This window comes from Procambarus clarkii, chromosome 68, assembly GCF_040958095.1.
Source record: "Procambarus clarkii isolate CNS0578487 chromosome 68, FALCON_Pclarkii_2.0, whole genome shotgun sequence".
In the NCBI taxonomy this organism is placed as follows: domain Eukaryota; kingdom Metazoa; phylum Arthropoda; class Malacostraca; order Decapoda; family Cambaridae; genus Procambarus; species Procambarus clarkii.
The window spans coordinates 740,805-764,227 of NC_091217.1; the positions used below are offsets into that span (position 1 = coordinate 740,805).

Consider the following 23,423-nt stretch of genomic DNA (forward strand, 5'->3'; position numbering starts at 1 on the left):
GTGGGCGGTGGTGGACCTCATATACCCATCCCGTGGGCGGTGGTGGACCTCATATACCCATCCCGTGGGCGGTGGTGGACCTCATACCCATCCCGTGGGCGGTGGTGGACCTCATACCCATCCCGTGGGCGGTGGTGGACCTCATACTCATCCCGTGGGCGGTGGTGGACCTCATACCCATCCCGTGGGCGGTGGTGGACCTCATACCCATCCCGTGGGCGGTGGTGGACCTCATACTCATCCCGTGGGCGGTGGTGGACCTCATACCCATCCCGTGGGCGGTGGTGGACCTCATACCCATCCCGTGGGCGGTGGTGGACCTCATACAGAACATTAAGGCAATTTACAACTGCAGTCAGTCAGTTACACTGAATGTCTCGTTGGGTAAAAAAATCACTGAAGGCCTCAGCTTGGTTGACCAGTCCTGCAACCAGACGGTGTGGTCAGAGACCGGGCCGCGAGGACTTTGGTTCCCGAAATCAACGCAAGGTAACCGCAAGGTAATGCTTCGTTCGTTAAAATGACTCATGCTATTCCGGTACCGAAAACTCGCTTAACGGAGCGAGATGATAATGAAAGCGACCTGCAGATGCGTGGGTGTGCGAGGCCTTTTGTCTCGCACAGCAGAACGAATAACAGCGCATCTTCAATCAAGACGAAGAATAATAGATGACAAAAAATTAGGGTAAGGTTAATCAAGCCAGAACAGAGAGAGACAACGGCAACTGCAGTAAGTTATAGTGAGGTCGATAAAACCACACGATGACGTCCGGGAACTTTTATGCCGCGCTGTAGAGGACAAGACAAGACACCGAGGACCTCCCCCTTCTCTCCCTTCTTCACCCATCCCATTAACTCCCCTCCACTGCTATTCCCTCCCCTTCCTCTCTCACTACCACCATCTACTCACCGTAGAGGTGTAGGTATATATTTTCCATTAAATAATAGGTTAAAATGATGAATACGTGAGCACGGATGGAGGCCAGACGCTTGGGGCTAACCTCAGCAAGCTTCGTAGGGTGACTGGTGGTTGCTGGATCATTGACAGGACACACGGGTCCGGGGTCGTGCCCCTATACACCCGCTCTTGGTTACAACTTACAACCTCGCTGAATAGCCCCATTAAGAATCATCCAGCATTTTATTTTCACATTACGAGTGTGTGGAGAGCCTCCAGAGCCCACACACCGCCTAGATGGCGCCCAGTGGCGCCCTGAAGGTGAAGATGGCAGGTAATGAAAATAATGTGTAATGATGATTACAGTAGTGAGCATAGTGTGTGTGGCGGTTATAATGACAACTGTCGTGTGTAGTGTTGATGGCTTCAACAGTGAAGGGGTATAATGTAGATGGTTACAGTTATGAGAGTGTTGTGTAGTGTAGATGGTTACAGTGATGAGTGTGTAGTGTACATGGTTACAATGATAAGGTGTGTGTGTGTAGTGTTGAGGGTTACAATGGGGTAACTGGACCACCACCACCCATAAGGGAGGGTATGGGGTCCACCACCGTCCACGAGGTGGGTATATATTGTCCCCCAATGCTCCTGAGGTATTGCTACACACCTCGGTAGCATGTATTCGTCAAGCGGGCATGATGAACTGATGTTGTGTGAGCTTGCAACTGCTCACAATTGCTCTGAGGGATGAACTACTTTCATTTGTTCAGGATACTCTTCTGACAAAGAGTTTAAAGTGTGTTTGAGATTACAGGAAGTGTGTTAGTCTGCCTGATGCTCAGGACGAGTGGAGCGTTTTCTCTGGTGTTGTATGTGACTGTCGAGTATATTAAGTTGTTGAGACGTGTATGATGAGTGATATTTATATTTTAATCTCAGGGATGTTAAGCAGTTTGTGCTGAGCATAGTGCGTTCAGGGCGTTTCTTGAAAGGTTATTACTTTATTAATTTCTATTGTTCTTGTTATCTCGGGTATTCTTGTTAGAAGTCTTGGTGGAAGATCAAAGACATCTACAGTGTAGAATGTGAGGGGGTAGAGAAGACTAGTGTTAGAGATGAACACGAAAGATTCTTAAATTTTGCAAAGTACCGCGCGCATTGTGGATGATTTGTCCTGCAAGATGATCATTTAAGACCTCACACTGACATTAACTGCACCGAGGAACTGTTGAGCAAACTTTAGTTACGGCTGTTCCACGACTGATGGTATTGCTCCAGAGATATTGCTCCTGCGCCCGGCCACCGTCATATAACATGTCTTCATATTATTATGGGAAAGACTCCTGGGTACGAGTTCTCTCGGTAAGGTGGTGGTTGAAGATCTTAATAATCATCTCATCAAAATTGGTGCTGGAATAACCATTGTTTATGATGATTTGGAAAACGCCTTCAACCACTTGGACTAGACGGTAGAGCGACGGTCTCGTTTCTAGCATGTCTGCATTCAATCCCCTACCGTCTAAGTGGTTGGGCACCAATCTTTTCCATCGTGCTAATCCAAATCTTTGTCTTCATATCCCTTCCAAGTAATATATCCATATAGTAATGGCTAAGCACTTTCTCCTGATAATTATCTTACCTTGAAGAACGCTTGCCATCTGCCGTGTGGAACCGGTGGGGATCGCCCGTCACGGGAAGCTTCCGATAATATTGGTCATACAACTTTCTAAGCATTCACTAATGCTATTTATGCCCTTAACCTTGTCGGTATGTTTTTGATAAATATCTATACCATTTCTCTAATAGTAGCAGCTACTTGGACATCCGTAACACAATAGTGTACAATCAGTATATTATCTTGTCTGCAGTAAACCTCAAACCAGAGACTTCTTGGAAGTCACTGATCAGCCTCTCTAGTCTTTCCATGTCTTTAACACATAAATATATCATCGACTTACCTGTTTCTATAAGCTGGCTCGGTCATACTATCTTGAGTCCAGTAGCGTGCATATACTTCAAATGTAGAGGCAAAAAGGACACCGTGGGGACCCCATTGCTACAACCTGCAGGTAGGGATTGCTTTCATGACACCAGAGGGAACCATATTAGCAACTTTACCATGGTACGTGCAAGCCCTGAGCTTGCATAATAGTTCTAGGTACCTTAGAAGGAAGAAGAGGAGGAGCACGAAGGGGAGGAAGAAGAGGAGAAGGAAGGGAAGAAGAAGAGGAGGATGCAGTTATTGGTACACGTGCTTAAGTACGATACTAGCAGTTCGCCCAACTAGGATGATGGTAAACAAAGCGTTCACGTCGAATGACGCAAGGATCGGCATGAGGTTCTCTAGCTCCCATTTCATGAATGAAATCACAGTCAGACCTAAGGCAATAAGAAGCCGGAAGAGGAGATTATGTGGTTCAGTTTTGTGGGCAGTTTGCGTTGAGCAGGGTCAGATATTTACCTGGAAACATTAGTGCTCTCATGTGGTTACTTGGGGTTACTGGTATGGCTTCAAGGGGTTACTTGGGGGTTACTGGTATGGCTTCAAGGGGTTACTTTGGGGGTTACTGGTATGGCTTCAAGGGGTTACTTTGGGGGTTACTGGTATGGCTTCAAGGGGTTACTGGTATGGCTTCAAGGGGTTACTTTGGGGGGTTACTGGTATGGCTTCAAGGGGTTACTTTGGGGGTTACTGGTATGGCTTCAAACGGTTACTTTAGGGATTACCTGGTATGGCTTCAAGGGGTTACTTTAGGGGTTACCTGGTATGGCTTCAAAGGGTTACTTTAGGGATTACCTGGTATGGCTTCAAAGGGTTACTTTAGGGATTACCTGGTATGGCTTCAAGGGGTTACTTTAGGGGTTACCTGGTATGGCTTCAAACGGTTACTTTAGGGATTACCTGGTATGGCTTCAAGGGGTTACTTTAGGGGTTACCTGGTATGGCTTCAAAGGGTTACTTTAGGGGTTACCTGGTATGGCTTCAAAGGGTTACTTTAGGGGTTACCTGGTATGGCTTCAAAGGGTTACTTTAGGGGTTACCTGGTATGGCTTCAAAGGGTTACTTTAGGGGTTACCTGGTATGGCTTCAAAGGGTTACTTTAGGGGTTACCTGGTATGGCTTCAAAGGGTTACTTTAGGGGTTACCTGGTATGGCTTCAAAGGGTTACTTTAGGGGTTACCTGGTATGGCTTCAAAGGGTTACTTTAGGGGTTACCTGGTATGGCTTCAAAGGGTTACTTTAGGGATTACCTGGTATGGCTTCAAAGGGTTACTTTAGGGGTTACCTGGTATGGCTTCAAAGGGTTACTTTAGGGATTACCTGGTATGGCTTCAAAGGGTTACTTTAGGGGTTACCTGGTATGGCTTCAAAGGGTTACTTTAGGGGTTACCTGGTATGGCTTCAAACGGTTACTTTAGGGATTACCTGGTATGGCTTCAAAGGGTTACTTTAGGGGTTACCTGGTATGGCTTCAAAGGGTTACTTTAGGGGTTACCTGGTATGTATATTTCCTTGAATGTGTACATCCTGAAAATGTTTCTTTCTTGACAGTGCGTTGAAGCATTATTGAACGGATTATCTAAATAAACAAGGGTTGCAACATTCTGTCCAGGGGTGTCAAATATGCGGCATGTGGCCCGTCACCCATCTATATGTGGCCCGTCAATTATCTATATGTGGCCCGTCAATTATTTATATGTGGCCCGCGACCCACCAGTTGGTTCAACCTCTCCTACACCCCACAGCTATAAGACATTTTAAAAATAATTCATACTTTTTGGCAAGTGACTATTTTTGTCTGCGGTGTCCGTTAAAAGTGGGGAATGATTCTTATAGCTCCTGCAGCCAAGGATGTTTGTGGAGGTCAGTCCAGTAAACGTCAGTTATATGTGGTTCTATGAAGCTCGCGCGACGAGTTTTGTCAACTCGAAGGAAATTAAAAACGTTTACCGCATTTTTGTGTTGCAACTGATACAGCACATCAAGCAATGTGTATATTTTGTGTTGATGAACGTATGCAGGTGTCAGACGTGTGTGTGCAGTGGATACCAATGAAAGGAACAACAGCAGGTAATATTATAGTTGAGCTTGGTAGGAATGTTCGACAAATTAGGCGTCTACTGAACAAAATATGAGAGTTCAGTTACAGATGGAGCCTCGCATAGTATGGTGAGAAAAGCTGGGGTGTCTGTTAAAGGAAAAACAGACTAGCTGTGAACGACAACGTGAATTGTACCGTTTCCATTGCATATTGCATAAAGGTTGCATGAGAGTTGCGCCGTAAAACATTAAAACTGGATATTATGGATGAAGTCATAGAGACAGCGTTCAGCAACAACGCAGACAGGTCAGCTGGTGTTTGGAAGACAATGAGGCTCCTCACTGCCAGGTCACGCTGATGCCATGGTTAACTCGGGGAGCAGAACTGAGGCGCTGTAATGAACTCCCTCGTGAAATGCAGATTTTAATGGAACATAAAGAAAAGGATGTGCATTAACTGAAAGGTAATGAAGGGGTTCAAGATCTAACTTTCATGGTGCATATCACAGAACACATAAATTACCTGAACACAAAGATGCAAGAATGCAATAAATTACTGGTAGAGTTTTATGACCGTATTCGTGCCTTTGAGATGAAACACAGCCTTTTTGAAACGCAACTCGCAGACTCTTCACGCGTCCACAGTCTTCAGCCTTGACACCCCAGCTTATACACCCACACGTCCACAGTCTTCAGCCTTGACACCCTAGCTTATACCCCCGCACACGTCCACAGTCTTCAGCCTTGACACCCCAGCGTATACCCCCCACACGTCCACAGTCTTCAGCCTTGACACCCCAGCTTATATCCCCACACACGTCCACAGTCTTCAGCCTTGACACCCCAGCTTATATCCCCACACACGTCCACAGTCTTCAGCCTTGACACCCCAGCTTATACCCCCACACGTCCACAGTCTTCAGCCTTGACACCCCAGCTTATACCCCCCCACACGTCCACAGTCTTCAGCCTTGATACCCCAGCTTATACCCCCACACGTCCTCAGTCTTCAGCCTTGACACCCCAGCTTATACCCCCACACGTCCTCAGTCTTCAGCCTTGACACCCCAGCTTATACCCCCACACACGTCCACAGTCTTCAGCCTTGACACCCCAGCTTATACCCCCACACGTCCACAGTCTTCAGCCTTGACACCCCAGCTTATACCCCCACACGTCCTCAGTCTTCAGCCTTGACACCCCAGCTTATACCCCCCCACACGTCCTCAGTCTTCAGCCTTGACACCCCAGCTTATACCCCCACACGTCCTCAGTCTTCAGCCTTGACACCCCAGCTTATACCCCCCCCCCACACGTCCTCAGTCTTCAGCCTTGACACCCCAGCTTATACCCCCACACGTCCTCAGTCTTCAGCCTTGACACCCCAGCTTATACCCCCACACACGTCCACACAAAACTACTGCGGCAAGACTTCTAAGTTAAGGCACGAGTTAACGGAAGATTTACTGGCTTGAACTACCTCGATTAACATCGCACAACTTTGCGGAAGCCATTCTCTATCGGTGTTAATAAATACCAGAATTTCTCCAGCTAGAAATAATTGAGATAAAATATGATTGAGTTTTTAGGAAAAATAAAGAGATAATGCTGGTGTGTGTGTGTGTGTGTGTGTGTGTGTGTGTGTGTGTGTGTGTGTGTGTGTGTGTGTGTGTGTTTACTAGTTGTTTACTAGTTGTGTTTGCGGGGGTTGAGCTTTGCTCTTTCGGCCCGCCTCTCAACTGTCAATCAACTGTTTACTAACTACTACTATTTTTTTTTTTCCCACACCACACACACACCCCAGGAAGCAGCCCGTGACAGCTGACTAACTCCCAGGTACCTATTTACTGCTAGGTAACAGGGGCACTTAGGGTGAAAGAAACTTTGCCCATTTGTTTCTGCCTCGTGCGGGAATCGAACCCGCGCCACAGAATTACGAGTCCTGCGCGCTATCCACCAGGCTACGAGGCCCCCCTCGTATATATATATATATATATATATATATATATATATATATGTATGTATGTATGTATGTATGTGTGTGTGTGTGTGTGTGTGTGTGTGTGTGTGTGTGTACTCACCTAGTTGTACTCACCTAGTTGTACTCACCTAGTTGTGTTTGCGGGGGTTGAGCTCTGGCTCTTTGGTCCCGCCTCTCAACCGTCAATCAACAGGTGTACAGATTCCTGAGCCTATCGGGCTCTGTCATATCTACACTTGAAACTGTGTATGGAGTCAGCCTCCACCACATCACCCCCTAATGCATTCCATTTGTCAACCACTCTGACACTAAAAAAGTTCTTTCTAATATCTCTGTGGCTCATTTGGGCACTCAGTTTCCACCAGTGTCCCCTTGTGCGTGTTCCCCTTGTGTTAAATAGACTGTCTTTATCTACCCTATCAATTCCCTTCAGAATCTTGAATGTGGTGATCATGTCCCCCCTAACTCTTCTGTCTTCCAGCGAAGTGAGGTTTAATTCCCGTAGTCTCTCCTCGTAGCTCATACCTCTCAGCTCGGGTACTAGTCTGGTGGCAAACCTTTGAACCTTTTCCAGTTTAGTCTTATCCTTGACTAGATATGGACTCCATGCTGGGGCTGCATACTCCAGGATTGGCCTGACATATGTGGTATACAAAGTTCTGAATGATTCTTTACACAAATTTCTGAATGCCGTTCGTATGTTGGCCAGCCTGGCATATGCCGCTGATGTTATCCGCTTGATATGTGCTGCAGGAGACAGGTCTGGCGTGATATCAACCCCCAAGTCTTTTTCCTTCTCTGACTCCTGAAGAATTTCCTCTCCCAGATGATACCTTGTATCTGGCCTCCTGCTCCCTACACCTATCTTCATTACATTACATTTGGTTGGGTTAAACTCTAACAACCATTTGTTCGACCATTCCTTCAGCTTGTCTAGGTCTTCTTGAAGCCTCAAACAGTCCTCTTCTGTTTTAATCCTTCTCATAATTTTAGCATCGTCCGCAAACATTGAGAGAAATGAATCGATACCCTCCGGGAGATCATTTACATATATCAGAAACAAGATAGGACCGAGTACAGAGCCCTGTGGGACTCCACTGGTGACTTCACGCCAACTTCACTTCACTTCACACACACAATTGTGTGTGTGTGTGTGTGTATGTGTATGTGTATGTGTATGTATATATATATATATATATATATATATATATATATATATATATATATATATGTATGTATGTATGTATGTATGTATGTGTGTATGTGTGTATGTGTGTGTGTGTGTGTGTGTGTGTGTGTGTGTGTGTGTGTGTGTGTGTGTGTGTGTGTGTGGTGGCCGCCAAGCTAGACACCCGTAGTTACCACATCACCTTCTTCATATTCACTTACTAAACCTTCAGAAATACAGCTCAATAAAACTATGCAAACGAGAATTATTGTCATAAAGTATTAAACAACAGAGTTATAACATAAAAGGTCTCTTTTGTAACGCGTCAAGTGACGAGGAGAGGTCATATCAGGTCAGGTCCAGTGAGAGAAGAAGTCGTATCAGATCAGGTCAAGTGAAAGGAGAGGCTGCGGCATGTAAAAACAGAGGGAAGATACCACGACCTCTCTTATTAAAGAATAAGCTCTGGCTCCCACTAGGAGGACAATGGCTGTCGTGCGAGACATCAAAGCTGGTCAGGACCCCCATGCAAGACAAGTAGTTCAGAGGTGACGAGGGGCAAGACTTGACTGATTGAAGCATCTTGAATGGTCGCAAGAGAAGGGAAGATTTTACGGAACAGGAAACAATTAACAATGGAAATTACACAGTTGGAAAGAAAACAGAATCACAGTCTTCAATTAAAACAGGTTAATGAAAGTTCAAGAGAAAAGGGTTGAAGGAAGTCCGAGAGAAAGGGGTTTAGGAAAATTGGAGCAAGAAAGGGCTTGAGATAAAGTGTGTGTTGTGATATACGTCGTGGGGTTATACTGGCACATGGCAGTTTATACAAACGTCTCTATAACCATTGGTGGATTCCGTCGCTAATTTACGGGCTATTCATGGCCGTGCCACCGCTTGGGTGGTTTAATCTTCATTAATCCGTCGTCATTATTCTGGTTACGAGTGTTGACGGGGAGACAGCGAGTCGAGTGTTGACGGGAAGAGAGAGGGAATCGAGTGTAAGCAAGGCAATTAATATCACAGAGCATAGTAAAAACTCCTTTTACAGGCTCAACACCCGAAGCAACACATCACCCGGGGCATAATAATGCAACACCTGAGGCAATACAACACCTTATGTGGCGCAACACCCACAAACATCGCCATTGCTCCTTTCTCCACAACTACCAACTCCCAGGCTCCGATTTGTATATTAAAAATTACCCTTAACCCGCAGCGTGCTGAAGACGTGAAATGGCGGACGTCTGTGGTATAGAGTCCCCGGCTATCCTCGACCCACAGCCCTGCTCCCTGGGCTTTCTCATTCACTCTATTCCCGACCATTTCCTCCTTGACGAGTACAGAAAACAGGCGATCAATGATGATACATTAGGGGTATATAAATTAAACTGATGAATTACTCGATAATTTTTTAGGCCTCGGGGTTCATCCGGCGCTATCACTCAATGATTGCTGCGCTATAATTCTGCATTGCTCTGCTATCATCCAGTGATTGCTTCACTATAACTCTGTGATTGCTCCACTATCATCCAATGATTGGTTCCCTATAATTCTGCGATTGCTCTGCTATCATCCAGTGAATACTTCGCTATCATTGATATTAATCTGCCTTGGTAAGATAAGATAAAATAAGATATTTATTCAGGTAAAGGTACATGCATTGAAAATGAGTTACAAATATAATGTCGGATTAATAGATAGAGCGAGTACATATATTGCCTGAAGCCACTAATACGCACAGCTTTCGGGCAAAGAGTGGGAAAAAAAATAGACTAAACTTAACACTAATTGAGATCAAAAGCATAAATTGAATTGTAAAAAGGGGAAAAAAGAGTGGCGAGGCTACTGCCGAAGGAAGCAAATATGACACATAATACTGGTGATGTTTCTGGTTTTAATACAGATTTAAAAGTAATTTTGTTATAAACGTTTAAGCTATGTGAAACCTGACTAGAGAAAGTCTGACAAAGGAAGAGGCGCAGAGCATAAAGGGAAATTAATATTAGGTCATTTGGGCACCGTGAGACGTGACCCAACCCTCTGACCTTTACACTGTTGTGATGCAGATTTATGACTTTGAGTTTTTCAATACTTAGTAGGTAACGAACTTTTTGTTAATAGAGTTTCACTTTTAATTTTCTGTTAACCACACACGAAACGTTGAGCTCTATTTATTTGTCTCGGAGCGTATGCGTAAGCAGGCAACACAGGGGCTCAAGACTATATACAAACAGGCAACATGGACACTGAGCTTATGTAGGAGCAAGCTACAGAGAAGCAGCTATGGTCTTCACCTATGGGTTCCATGCTGACACCTTTGTAAACACTACAGATGTAGGGTTGTTTACAGATTAAAATTTACATAATTTTTCACATAAATGATTATTAAATTGCAAGTACAAGTACTTCATAATTAGTGCTTAACTACCTAGTGATAAGTACATGTACTTGAACCCAGACCAAGTGAGAGTATATAGTGTGTCTTGTCGGGGACGGAAGCCTGTGCATATACGTCAGGCTTGTATTAAAGACCCCTAAGCCTGAACTACTTTTTTTTTTTTGCAGGAATATTCCTGCACGGGCCCTTTGGCTGCCCCCACAAAGTGTTACTTGTTTCTTGTTTCTGTTTTACTTAGGTTGAGTATGAGTATTTATGACTCGTATGGTCGCTTCAGTATGAACAACTTCTTCTGCTCTGTTGAATCTAAAGTTGAAATCTTATTGGGTTTGTAACTGTGCACTGTGTTAGATAATGTTCCAGTGGTGTGTCGGGCATTTCTCCACAGTGCTGACATTTCCTTTCATCTTCCGGAACCTGTAAGCCTATTTCCTATGCACATGGGTATCCAAGCGTTAGGCGATGTAAGTGTACTTCTGTTGTTCTACTGCTCCCTTTCATCAAACTAAGTGGTTCGTAGTTGGTTGAATTCTTGTACCAACCCGCAGATCCTGATGTTGCAACTGCTGTGTTGTGGTCACTGTACATCTTCTCCAGTGCTCTATTTCTAATTACTTTCTTAATCTGTTGTAGACTCTGTGGTATGCAAATGTCTACATTTCTTCTCTCAGTTGCAAGTTTTGCAGCTTCGTCTGCAATGTTATTTCCTATTATTCCCACATGACTTGGCACCCAATTCCTGAACTACTGACCCTCCCCAGGGATGCAACACCACAACACTGTACTAACTTCCGGGTACCAGCTTAATGCTAGGTGAAGAGGCGTATTAGGTGCAAGGAATTAGGTTCGAATCCCTGTCCCGTCAGGAAATCGAACCCAGGATCCTCGATTGTGAGTTGAAAACGAAGGCTGGTGCCACTGTGTAAACATTGCTTACACATTACTCATTGTGCAATATGAAGGAAAAAAGAAGAAAGATTGCACATTAATGTTCTCCACACATGACACATTGACTTCGATTATGACACTTTGACTTTCGATTAATTTATGACTTACCTGTAGTTGGTTTCGCGAGTACAACTCTCCAAGCCCAGCCTGGGTCCAGGGGCCAGATTCACGAAAGCACTTATGCAAGCACTTACGAACGTGTACCTCTTTCCTCAATCTTTGACGGCTTTGGTTACATTTATTAAACAGTTTACAATCATGAAAACTCCCCTTTCAATTGTTATTGTTATAAGCAGAATTCAGGTACGTCGCAGCTCATTAACTGTTTAATGATTGGAAACAAAGCCGCCAAAGATTTAGAAAAGATGTACAAGTTCGTAAGTGTTTTCGTGAATCTGACCCCAGGCTTGTCTGGTGATATCTTGTAACTTGAGGGTGTTGCCTGTAGTGTCCCGCAGGCTCACACACACCCACTACAATCTGGTTGATCCGGCACTGCCTGCAGAAATGTGTCGAAAACCTTCGCCGAGTGTTACTTAAGACTCGAGTCACTATCCTCCTCCTCGGTCTTTTCCGCCATATTCTCCGTCGACACTTTGCTTACACTGTGGCACCAGTCTCATTATGCTTACACAGTGCCACCAGTCTCATTATGCTTACACTGTGGCACCAGACTCATTATGCTTACACAGTGGCACCAGTCTCATTATGCTTACACAGTGGCACCAGACTCATTATGCTTACACTGTGGCACCAGTCTCATTATGCTTACACAGTGGCACCAGTCTCATTATTCTTACACAGTGGCACCAGTCTCATTATGCTTACACAGTGGCACCAGTCTCATTATGCTTACACAGTGGCACCAATCTCATTATGCTTACACAGTGGCACCAGTCTCATTATGCTTACACAGTGGCACCAGACTCATTATGCTTACACAGTGGCACCAGTCTCATTATGCTTACACTGTGGCACCAGTCTCATTATGCTTACACTGTGGCACCAGTCTCATTATGCTTACACTGTGGCACCAGTGTCATTATGCTTACACAGTGGCACCAGTCTCATTATGCTTACACTGTGGCACCAGTCTCATTATGCTTACACAGTGACACCAGTCTCATTATGCTTACACTGTGGCACCAGACTCATTATGCTTACACTGTGGCACCAGTCTCATTATGCTTACACTGTGGCACCAGTCTCATTATGCTTACACTGTGGCACCAGTGGCACACAGTGGCATCAATCACTGCCTCACTATATACACAGTAGCATCAATCACTGTCTCACTATGTAGACACCATGGCATCAATCACTATCTCACTATATACACAGTGGCATCAATCACTGTCTCACTATATACACAGTGGCATCAATCACTGTCTCACTATGTAGACACCATGTCATCAATCACTGCTCTACTCTGCTGACAGGGTACTATGATGGCTCCATACCCCACAGTGGTCATCCATGACCCCCTATAATCTTGCCATACACGCCAATAATCACCCTTGTGTACGGTGCGTGCTTCGGGTCCTTTGTGTGACGCCTTGTTCACCGCTGCGGCCGCTCTCAACACACTATTTTTAAGAGCTATTCAATTATCCTCCCCTTCACTGTCTGGCTCTATTATGCTGGTTTTATAATTATATTGATGGCGTTAATGATAATAGAAACCATAATTACCTTATCAAATTAATACTTACATTGTAGGGAAATATTTTTAAATATGTGGATAAACTCATTCAAGGAGGGCTTGTTGTCTTGATCCGTGGCCGTACGTCCAACCAGTCAGTGGTTGGACGTGCCTGTCGTGGAGTACAGCCAGTCAGTGGTTGGACGTGCCAGTCGTGGAGTACAGCCAGTGGTTGGACATATCAGTCGTGGAGTACAGTCAGTGGCTGGACGTGTCAGTCGTGGAGTACAGTCAGTGGTTGGACGTACCAGTCGTGGAGTACAGCCAGTGGCTGGACGTACCAGTCCTGTAGCAACAGTCCAACTCGTCCTCCAAACACCACGTCGCATTTTGACCTATACTTTATCTTAGGCCAAAAATTGCCGTACAACAAAATGGAAGCGGCTCGCCACACTGACATAATGCCCCGTTACCTGTCCGTGGGGCCTCTGGTTGGTTAGGTTAGGGCACCGTAGTACGTAGGCTTCTGGACGTTGAGAACGCTCGCCAGAACGGCTTCTCAGGCAGAGGTCGTTTAGGGATGCCATTTCATTCGAAAAATGTATCTATTACCTAACCAGAAACGCACGAACCCAAGCATCCCACCTAACCTATCGCAGCCGATGCATAGAACACGTCAATAGTAATAAGTCGCATTTTTGACGGAGTGGTTGATTCCGTAAACAAAATCTAGGCATCGGGTGATGGGTGAGTGAAGGGAGGATGAGAGGGGTGACTAACACATCATCGTCAAGTCAATATTACTCAGCATTCCAGCCTGGTGAAGGATGGCTAATAATCCTCTTAATTGGAATCTGGATCAACATTATTATGACGGTCTAGTCATGTGTGATTAATTGGCTGATAATCTAGCAAGTCAGTATTTATTATCCTCGAGACGAACATACCTAATACAAGAGAATAAAAAGTAACATGAAAGTATTTAAGCCAAATTGTATATTATATATATTAATTTAAGCTCATATATATAAGAGCATTGAGCGCATTTTATCTGATCAGCTAGGCCCTTTGTGTTGATTATACATAATACCAAGGCCCTTGCAAGGTCCTTGGCCTTGCAAGATATTAATCCGAATTTTTTGTTTTGATGCAAACACGGAAGCCTATGATTGGGAATTTAACAGTTAATGGATGTAACGAACAACCCGGGGTGATCTCGCCTCCCACCCTCCAAACACACTCAAAGACTCAAGGCTCAGTAGCGTACACTACGGGTTCACCATAGCCCGTGCTGCTTGGAACTTTTTGTTCCAGGTTGCGAATCTTAAACAACAACATCAGTAGCGTAATAGGCTAAGTCGGCGGTTCTCAACAGATGACTGCGAGTTCAAGTCCAGAGGCAGGACAGAAGCGCTTGGGCTACGTTTCCTTTCACCTGATGGGTATGTTCACCTAGCAGTAATTAGGTACTTGGGAGTTAGTCAGCTGTTGCGGGCCGCATCCTGGTGATGTGTGTGATAGATATGATATAATAGAGAAGTTACTACACCAGACAACCGACGGTTAGAAAGGCGGGGTCCGATATCACGTGGCGGGGTTCGTGATATTGATATCACGTCAAACCTGTCTCATGAAGCCCACATAAATAGAATAACATCGGCGACGTATGCGAGGCTATCTAACATCAGAACAGCCTTCAGGAACCTGTGTACGGTATCATTCAGAACCTTGTATACCACATATGTAAGACCAATCCTGGAGTATGCGGCCCCAGCATGGAGCCCTTACCTTGTCAAGCACAGGACTAAGCTGGAAAAAATTCAGAGGCATGTCACTAGGCTAGTCCCAGAACAAAGAGGTATGAGTCACGAGGAAAGGCTGCGAGAAATGTACCTCAGGTCGCTGGAAGACAGGAGAGCTCGGAGAGACATGATCACTACCAACAAAATTCTAAGAGGAATCGGCAGGGTAGATAAACATAAATTGTTTAACATGGGGGTATGCAAACAAGGGGACATAGGTGGAAACTGAGTACCCAAACGAGCCACAGAGATGTTATAAAGAACTTTTTCAGTGTCAGAGTAGTTAACAGGTGGAATGCATTAGGCAGTGATGTGGTGGAGGCTGACTCCATACACAGTTTTAAATGTAGATATGATAGAGCCCAGTAGGCTCAGGAATCTGTACACCAGTTGATTGTCAGTTGAGAGGCAGGACCAAAGAGCCAAAGCTCAACCCCCGCAAGCACCACCAGGTGAGTACACACACACACAGGAGCAGTTTTCCATACTGCCACACAGGTCAGCTCTCTCCTGGCCCCTCCTTCCTTTTCCAGACCATTTTCAGGCCACACGTAATGGCTACCAGATGGTTTCCGTGGGGCAGAGGTTTTTCCCTTTCTATTGCAAGTGGTTTTCTCGGAGCCTCGTTGCCTGAGGTCGCCCCCTAGCTCATTACTCGTTTTTTGTGCCCTGGTTACTCGGTTTCCTCCTCCTCCCCCTTCTCTCTCTTTTCCTCTCTCTCGATTTTCCCCTCTCTTCTCCCCCCCCCCCTTTTTTTTAACTAAGACTAGTGTTCATAAGGGTTGTCAAGTGAAGTATAAAGTGAAATTGCAAGCAAGAGCTGTTATCCCACCTCAGCTCATCTGAAGCCTGCCTTGTTTATTTCGTGAGATATCATCACCCGAGTTTTCTCAGCCGTTAATGTGACCTGACATATCCTTACTCAGGTAGAAATTGCTGCAAATTTGTGACTGATGAGTCTTGTAGCAGTTGGCATTTCTACCTTTCCAAATGTAAAGGTTAACGTGCAGTCATCAACATAGGCTGACGACTGCACGCTAACTTCAAAAATGAGGTGAAGCAGATCGTTGAAATAGACATTCCACAGCAGAGGAATGCAAGTGCCAAACACACTACCCTGTGGTATGCTAGCACTAATTGAGTGGCTTTCGGTTTCTGCCCCCATTGAGGATTACTCTTAGTGTCGGTTCTTGAAGGTTGTCCTTTATTATGAAGGAAGTCCTTAGCATCTTAGAGCTATAAGATGGAGCCTGAGATGCCTAATGGCGGAAGCTTCGCTACTAATCCAGAGTGCCATACGTGATCAAAGGCACCTACTATGTCTAGAGCAACAACACAGCTGATCTTGGACCCATCCAGTGACTGATGCCACTTGGTGGAGAGATTTAGTAAGAGATCAGCTGCGGATCGCCCTTTTCTAAAGTCATGCTATCACATAGTAGCCGATGATGATCGAAAAATTATATAATTTACCGAGAGATTAATGTTTCGAGAATTTTACCAGCAGTGACACTGGTCTGTACTTACCAATCACTGATCGGCTGTTCTTTTTGTGTACTGGAACATCTGTTTCTCTCTCCCTCTCTCTCTCTTTCTCTCTGTTTCTCACTCCCACTCTCTGTCTCACCCTCTCCTTCTCTGTCTCACTCTCTCTCTCTCTCTCTCACTCTCTCTCTCTCTCTCACTCTCTCTCTCTCTCTCTCTCTCTCTCTCTCTCTCTCTCTCTCTCTCTCTCTCTCTCTCTCTCTCTCTCTCTCTCTCTCTCTCTCTCTCTCTCTCCAACCCTAACCTTCATACTCAATTTGTTTCCCTTCTGCTCTAGTCCATATTTTTTTTTATAATTTACATATATTTTGTAAAATTTACAACTCCCTCTCTCCCTCCCCCCCAGGGGTAATGGCTTTCCGTCACCTCCACCCCGGGGGGACCGTCACCTCCACCCCGGGGGGACCGTCACCTCCACCCCGGGGGGGGAGGCGTCACCTCCACCCCGGGGGGGGGGGGACCGTCACCTCCACCCCGGGGGGCAGGGGCAGTATTAGTGGTAACTGTTCACCTGGGCCGTGGGGGGGGGGGGGTAATGGTGGTAACCGCGTCCCTGAGGTCACCTTAGAGTTACAGAGCAGGTCACGGTGGCTCACGTCAGCCGGATCGTCGCTACATCACATTCAACCCCACTTGAACCTCTTTAGAAACCGTGTTGGGCCACATTAGAAACCCCGCGGAGCCACATCAAAAGGCACTGGCCCAGCTCGAGGAGCCTCGCCGGACCACATCATGCAAGAGAAACGTTTTCATTTGTTTTCATTTATAATTCCTTCGTTTAAATTGCATAAGGAGGTAGCGGGTCCATGAGGAGCTCTCATCCTTCCTTGAAGGACGGCCACGTGGAGTCTTCGTCCTTCTGACTGGATCATTATGTGATTTTGATTCCTCAAATAGACCGTCTTAATTTACGACGGGTGTTTATCAAGGGCATAATTTGGGGGGAAATTGGATTGTAAACAAGTATTAGCGAGAGAGTTGTGATCTTTATTATTTTGGGTGATGTTAAGTGTGTGTCAGTGGTTGTGATGAGTCATCTTGAGTACTGGTTAGGCCAACACTCACGAATTCTACTATCATAGAAAACTTGCATTAAAATCCATCATAGAAAACTTGCATCAATGAGTATACACACACACACACACATATATATATATATATATATATATATATATATATATATATATATATATATATATATATATTAGTATATTTTGGTAGCAGTCTTTCCTGTAGACATATATTATTAAATATGACCGAAAAAGTAAGATTAATAATTCTAACACGAATTTTCTCTATCTTTCGTACATTTCTTTTCACTGTTGGTGGTAATTCAAAAATCAATTCTCCAAAATTCATTTTTATTTCTAGTCTGACGCGACACTTGAGCGCGTTTCGTAAAACTTATTACATTTTCAAAGACTTTAGTTTACACATACACAACTGAATGGAACTTACACATCTCCGATTTGTTTATATCTACATTTGAGTGAGGTGGATGGGGTGAGGTGGCATTAATAGGGTATTAATTTCATCAACACAAGACAGAACATGAAACAATGGGTATTGAATAGAAGTGATTGTAGAAAGCCTATTGGTCCATATTTCTTGATGCTTCTATATTGGAGCGGAGTCTTGAGGTGGGTAGAATATAGTTGTGCATTAATTGGCTGTTGATTGCTGGTGTTGACTTTTTAATGTGTAGTGCCTCGCAAACGTCAAGCCGCCTGCTATCGCTGTATCTATCGATGTATCTATAAAAATGAATTTTGGAGAATTGATTTTTGAATTACCACCAACAGTGAAAAGAAATGTACGAAAGATAGAGAAAATTCGTGTTAGAATTATTGATCTTACTTTTTCGGTTATATTTAATAATATATATATATATATATATATATATATATATATATATATATATATATATATATATATATATATATTTCTATTTTTTACGAATTATTAGTAATTAAAACATAATGGTTAACATTATAAAGGTCTTTTATATATCTACTTACCAACTAATGAGCGTAAAGCAACAAAAACACAAACACTTGAAACTTTCTTTACACTCTCATATAAATTGAAATTCACAATAATGGGAAATACAGGAATAGATTAGTTGGGCTTCATGACACCTTCCAGCTTCCATGATCTATTATGGAAGCTTATGATCTATTGGCTACTGTACTATGTGTTGTAACACCTCATGTGTATGATCCAAGCTCACTTGATGACTAAATAAAAGGTATATGTGTACATCACGATGAATATTGATGAATCCCCCGCGATGAATAATGTGATGACACATAACCACGCAGGAGACTGTGGCTGGTATTACTCAAGCATAATATGCGGGACGGTTGTGGCCGGTCAGCGGAAACGTTCTGAAAGCTGTCTCCATTATATAGATAATTTGCGCACATTTAATGGAGGTGAGATGGTATCCTTCCCCATCGTAAATACACATCAGCCATTAGCACGCCCTTCCCATCCATCTCCTGGATTTATGAAGACAAAAATCCCCACTTCACAAAGATCCAAGAATCTCTCTTAAAAACTGCGATCATCAGTTCCACGATCATCCACGAGAGGGCTTTTAAAAAGAGACAATAAATCTGTGTAACATTTAACGCCTTGCTACTAATTCAGGCATAAAATGATATCATTCGTAATGAATCACTGATAACGGGCTCCGCTGTAATTATACCTCTACGCCTACAGTCATATTTCATATTCACTTGATGAGTAATTAATTCACAAGTTCATCTAAACTGAAGTGATGAGTAATTAGCAAGTGTGTAAAGGTAATGAGAAAGCAGCTAGACGAGACCATACAGAGGCTCCTGCTCTAGACACACTCCCGCACACACACACACACACACACACACACACACACACACACACACACACACACACACACACACACACACACACACACACACACACACAAGCCTTTGTGTGTCGGAAACCCTTTGACACAGAACCCCATAAAAGGCTGATGCATAAGCTGGAGAAATAGGTAGGAGTAACTGGTAGGGCGCTCCAGTGGATAAGGGAGTACCTAAGCAATAGGAAGCAGAGAGTTACAGTGAGGGGTGAGACCTCAGATTGGCGTGAAGTCACCAGTGGAGTCCCACAGGGCTCTGTACTCAGACCTATCCTTTTTCTGATATACGTAAATGATCTCCCAGAGGGTATAGACTCATTCCTCTCAATGTTTGCTGACGACGCCAAAATTATGAGAAGGATTAAGACAGAGGAGGACAGCTTAAGGCTTCAAGGAGACCTGGACAAGCTGCAGGAATGGTCGAACAAATGGTTGTTAGAGTTTAACCCAATCAAATGTAATGTAATGAAGATAGGGGTAGGAAGCAGGAGACCAGATACAAGGTATCATTTGAGAGACGAAATACTTCAGGAGTCAGAGAGAGAGAAAGACCTGGGGGTTGATAGCATGCCAGACCTGTCCCCTGAAGCTCATATCAAGAGGATAACATCAGCGGCATATGCCAGGTTGGCTAACATAAAAACGGCATTTAGAAACTTGTGTAAGGAATCTTTCAGAACATTATATACCACATATGTCAGACCAATCCTGGAGTATGCGGCTCCAGCATGGAGTCCATATCTAGTCAAGCACAAGACTAAACTGGAAAAGGTTCAAAGGTTTGCCACCAGACTAGTACCCGAGCTAAGAGGTATGAGCTACGAAGAGAGACTACGGGAATTAAACCTCACTTCGTTGGAAGACAGAAGAGTTAGGGGGGACATTATCACCACATTCAAGATTCTCAAGGGAATCGACAGAGTAGATAAAGACAGGTTATTTAACACAAGGGGCACACGCACTAGGGAACACAGGTGGAAACTGAGTGCCCAAATGAGCTACAGAGATATTAGAAAGACCTTTTTTGTGTCAGAGTGGTTGACAAATGGAATGCATTAGGAAGTGATGTGGTGGAGGCTGACTCCATACACAGTTTCAAGTGTAGATATGATAGAGCCCAATAGGCTCAGGAACCTGTACACCTGTTGATTGACAGTTGAGAGGCGGGACCAAAGAGCCACAGCTCAACCCCCGCAAGCACAAATAGGTGAGTACACACACACACTATATATATATATATATATATATATATATATATATATATATATATATATATATATATATATATATATATATATATATATATATATATACCTTTTATATATATATATATATATATACGTATACATATATATTTATATATTTATTCAATATTTAGGGCGTAAAGTACGTGTATGCATATAGCATTATGAACTGATACAATATATGTTAATGAGCATATGTGTTGTCCTCGCTGGACCCTTATAAGCTGGACCCTTCTGGAAGTTGAGGCCAGCAGTGGCTGGTGGCTGCTCCTGCAGGCCAGCAGTGGCTGGTGGCTGCTCCTACAGGCCAGCAGTGGCTGGTGGCTGCTCCTGCAGGCCAGCAGTGGCTGGTGGCTGCTCCTACAGGCCAGCAGTGGCTGGTGGCTGCTCCTGCAGGCCAGCAGTGGCTGGTGGCTGCTCCTGCAGGCCAGCAGTGGCTGGTGGCTGCTCCTGCAGGCCAGCAGTGGCTGGTGGCTGCTCCTGCAGGCCAGCAGTGGCTGGTGGCTGCTCCTGCAGGCCAGCAGTGGCTGGTGGCTGCTCCTGCAGGCCAGCAGTGGCTGGTGGCTGCTCCTACAGGCCAGCAGTGGCTGGTGGCTGCTCCTGCAGGCCAGCAGTGGCTGGTGGCTGCTCCTACAGGCCAGCAGTGGCTGGTGGCTGCTCCTGCAGGCCAGCAGTGGCTGGTGGCTGCTCCTGCAGGCCAGCAGTGGCTGGTGGCTGCTCCTGCAGGCCAGCAGTGGCTGGTGGCTGCTCCTGCAGGCCAGCAGTGGCTGGTGGCTGCTCCTGCAGGCCAGCAGTGGCTGGTGGCTGCTCCTGCAGGCCAGCAGTGGCTGGTGGCTGCTCCTGCAGGCCAGCAGTGGCTGGTGGCTGCTCCTACAGGCCAGCAGTGGCTGGTGGCTGCTCCTGCAGGCCAGCAGTGGCTGGTGGCTGCTCCTGCAGGCCAGCAGTGGCTGGTGGCTGCTCCTACAGGCCAGCAGTGGCTGGTGGCTGCTCCTACAGGCCAGCAGTGGCTGGTGGCTGCTCCTGCAGGCCAGCAGTGGCTGGTGGCTGCTCCTGCAGGCCAGCAGTGGCTGGTGGCTGCTCCTGCAGGCCAGCAGTGGCTGGTGGCTGCTCCTGCAGGCCAGCAGTGGCTGGTGGCTGCTCCTGCAGGCCAGCAGTGGCTGGTGGCTGCTCCTGCAGGCCAGCAGTGGCTGGTGGCTGCTCCTACAGGCCAGCAGTGGCTGGTGGCTGCTCCTGCAGGCCAGCAGTGGCTGGTGGCTGCTCCTACAGGCCAGCAGTGGCTGGTGGCTGCTCCTGCAGGCCAGCAGTGGCTGGTGGCTGCTCCTGCAGGCCAGCAGTGGCTGGTGGCTGCTCCTGCAGGCCAGCAGTGGCTGGTGGCTGCTCCTGCAGGCCAGCAGTGGCTGGTGGCTGCTCCTGCAGGCCAGCAGTGGCTGGTGGCTGCTCCTGCAGGCCAGCAGTGGCTGGTGGCTGCTCCTGCAGGCCAGCAGTGGCTGGTGGCTGCTCCTACAGGCCAGCAGTGGCTGGTGGCTGCTCCTGCAGGCCAGCAGTGGCTGGTGGCTGCTCCTGCAGGCCAGCAGTGGCTGGTGGCTGCTCCTACAGGCCAGCAGTGGCTGGTGGCTGCTCCTGCAGGCCAGCAGTGGCTGGTGGCTGCTCCTGCAGGCCAGCAGTGGCTGGTGGCTGCTCCTGCAGGCCAGCAGTGGCTGGTGGCTGCTCCTGCAGGCCAGCAGTGGCTGGTGGCTGCTCCTGCAGGCCAGCAGTGGCTGGTGGCTGCTCCTACAGGCCAGCAGTGGCTGGTGGCTGCTCCTGCAGGCCAGCAGTGGCTGGTGGCTGCTCCTGCAGGCCAGCAGTGGCTGGTGGCTGCTCCTACAGGCCAGCAGTGGCTGGTGGCTGCTCCTGCAGGCCAGCAGTGGCTGGTGGCTGCTCCTGCAGGCCAGCAGTGGCTGGTGGCTGCTCCTGCAGGCCAGCAGTGGCTGGTGGCTGCTCCTGCAGGCCAGCAGTGGCTGGTGGCTGCTCCTACAGGCCAGCAGTGGCTGATGGCTGCTCCTACAGGCCAGCAGTGGCTGGTGGCTGCTCCTACAGGCCAGCAGTGGCTGATGGCTGCTCCTACAGGCCAGCAGTGGCTGGTGGCTGCTCCTGCAGGCCAGCAGTGGCTGGTGGCTGCTCCTGCAGGCCAGCAATGGCTGGTAGTTTCTTGACGTAAAAATGTCAATGGTTTGCGGAAATTTATAACACGTTAGTTTTGAGGGTTTTAGTTAGGCTAAACTACTGCCTGCCTTGTTTATGGAGGGAATGTGGAGAGACCAGTGATGCCAGTGGGAGCTTGATTACTGTCACCTTCAAGTGGAAGTGTGTACGATTAAGAACTCTTGTTGCACGTTTCTTAAAGATAATGTCGTGTCTGTGGCGTCTTAATTGTGTTTTTAGTTCATAATTGGGAGATTATACGTCTGGAGAGTTATGAGTGATTCCCTCTAGCGGATTGTCTGATTGAAGAGATAAAAATTTATCTGATAGACGCTGCCGACATTAAAAATGGAATGATTTTTTAGTTGATTTTGGGTTCATATGCGCGGGCGCGCGCGCACACACACACACACACACACACACACACACACACACACACACACACACACACACACACACACACACACACACACACACACACACACTCGATCATTCCAGGACAAGCTGCAGGAATGGTCGAATAAATGGTTGTTAGAGTTTAACCCAAGCAAATGCAATGTAATGAAGATAGGTGTAGGGAGCAGGAGACCAGATACAAGGTATCATTTGGGAGATGAAATACTTCAAGATTCAGAGAGAAAGACCTGATCGTTGATATCACGCCAGACCTTTCCCCTGAAG

At 46.1% G+C, this 23,423-nt stretch overlaps 1 protein-coding gene across 1 annotated transcript; it reads left to right on the forward strand.

The window, feature by feature from the left end:
* Positions 1–1,195: 1,195 nt before the first annotated feature.
* On the forward strand, positions 1,196–22,753 carry LOC123774685 (uncharacterized). Its single transcript, XM_045769194.2, has 2 exons — positions 1,196–1,232; positions 20,838–22,753. Exons 1-2 carry the CDS (start codon positions 1,196–1,198, stop codon positions 22,751–22,753), a joined length of 1,953 nt encoding a protein of 650 aa, XP_045625150.2.
* The last annotated feature ends 670 nt before the right edge of the window (positions 22,754–23,423 follow it).

Bases quoted from the DNA above. Each gene is read 5' to 3' on its own strand.
- LOC123774685 (XM_045769194.2), top strand. From the start codon at position 1,196: ATGGCGCCCAGTGGCGCCCTGAAGGTGAAGATGGCAG. The intron at 1,233-20,837 runs GTAATGAAAATA...CTGCTCCTGCAG, and splicing joins CCTGAAGGTGAAGATGGCAG to GCCAGCAGTGGCTGGTGGCT.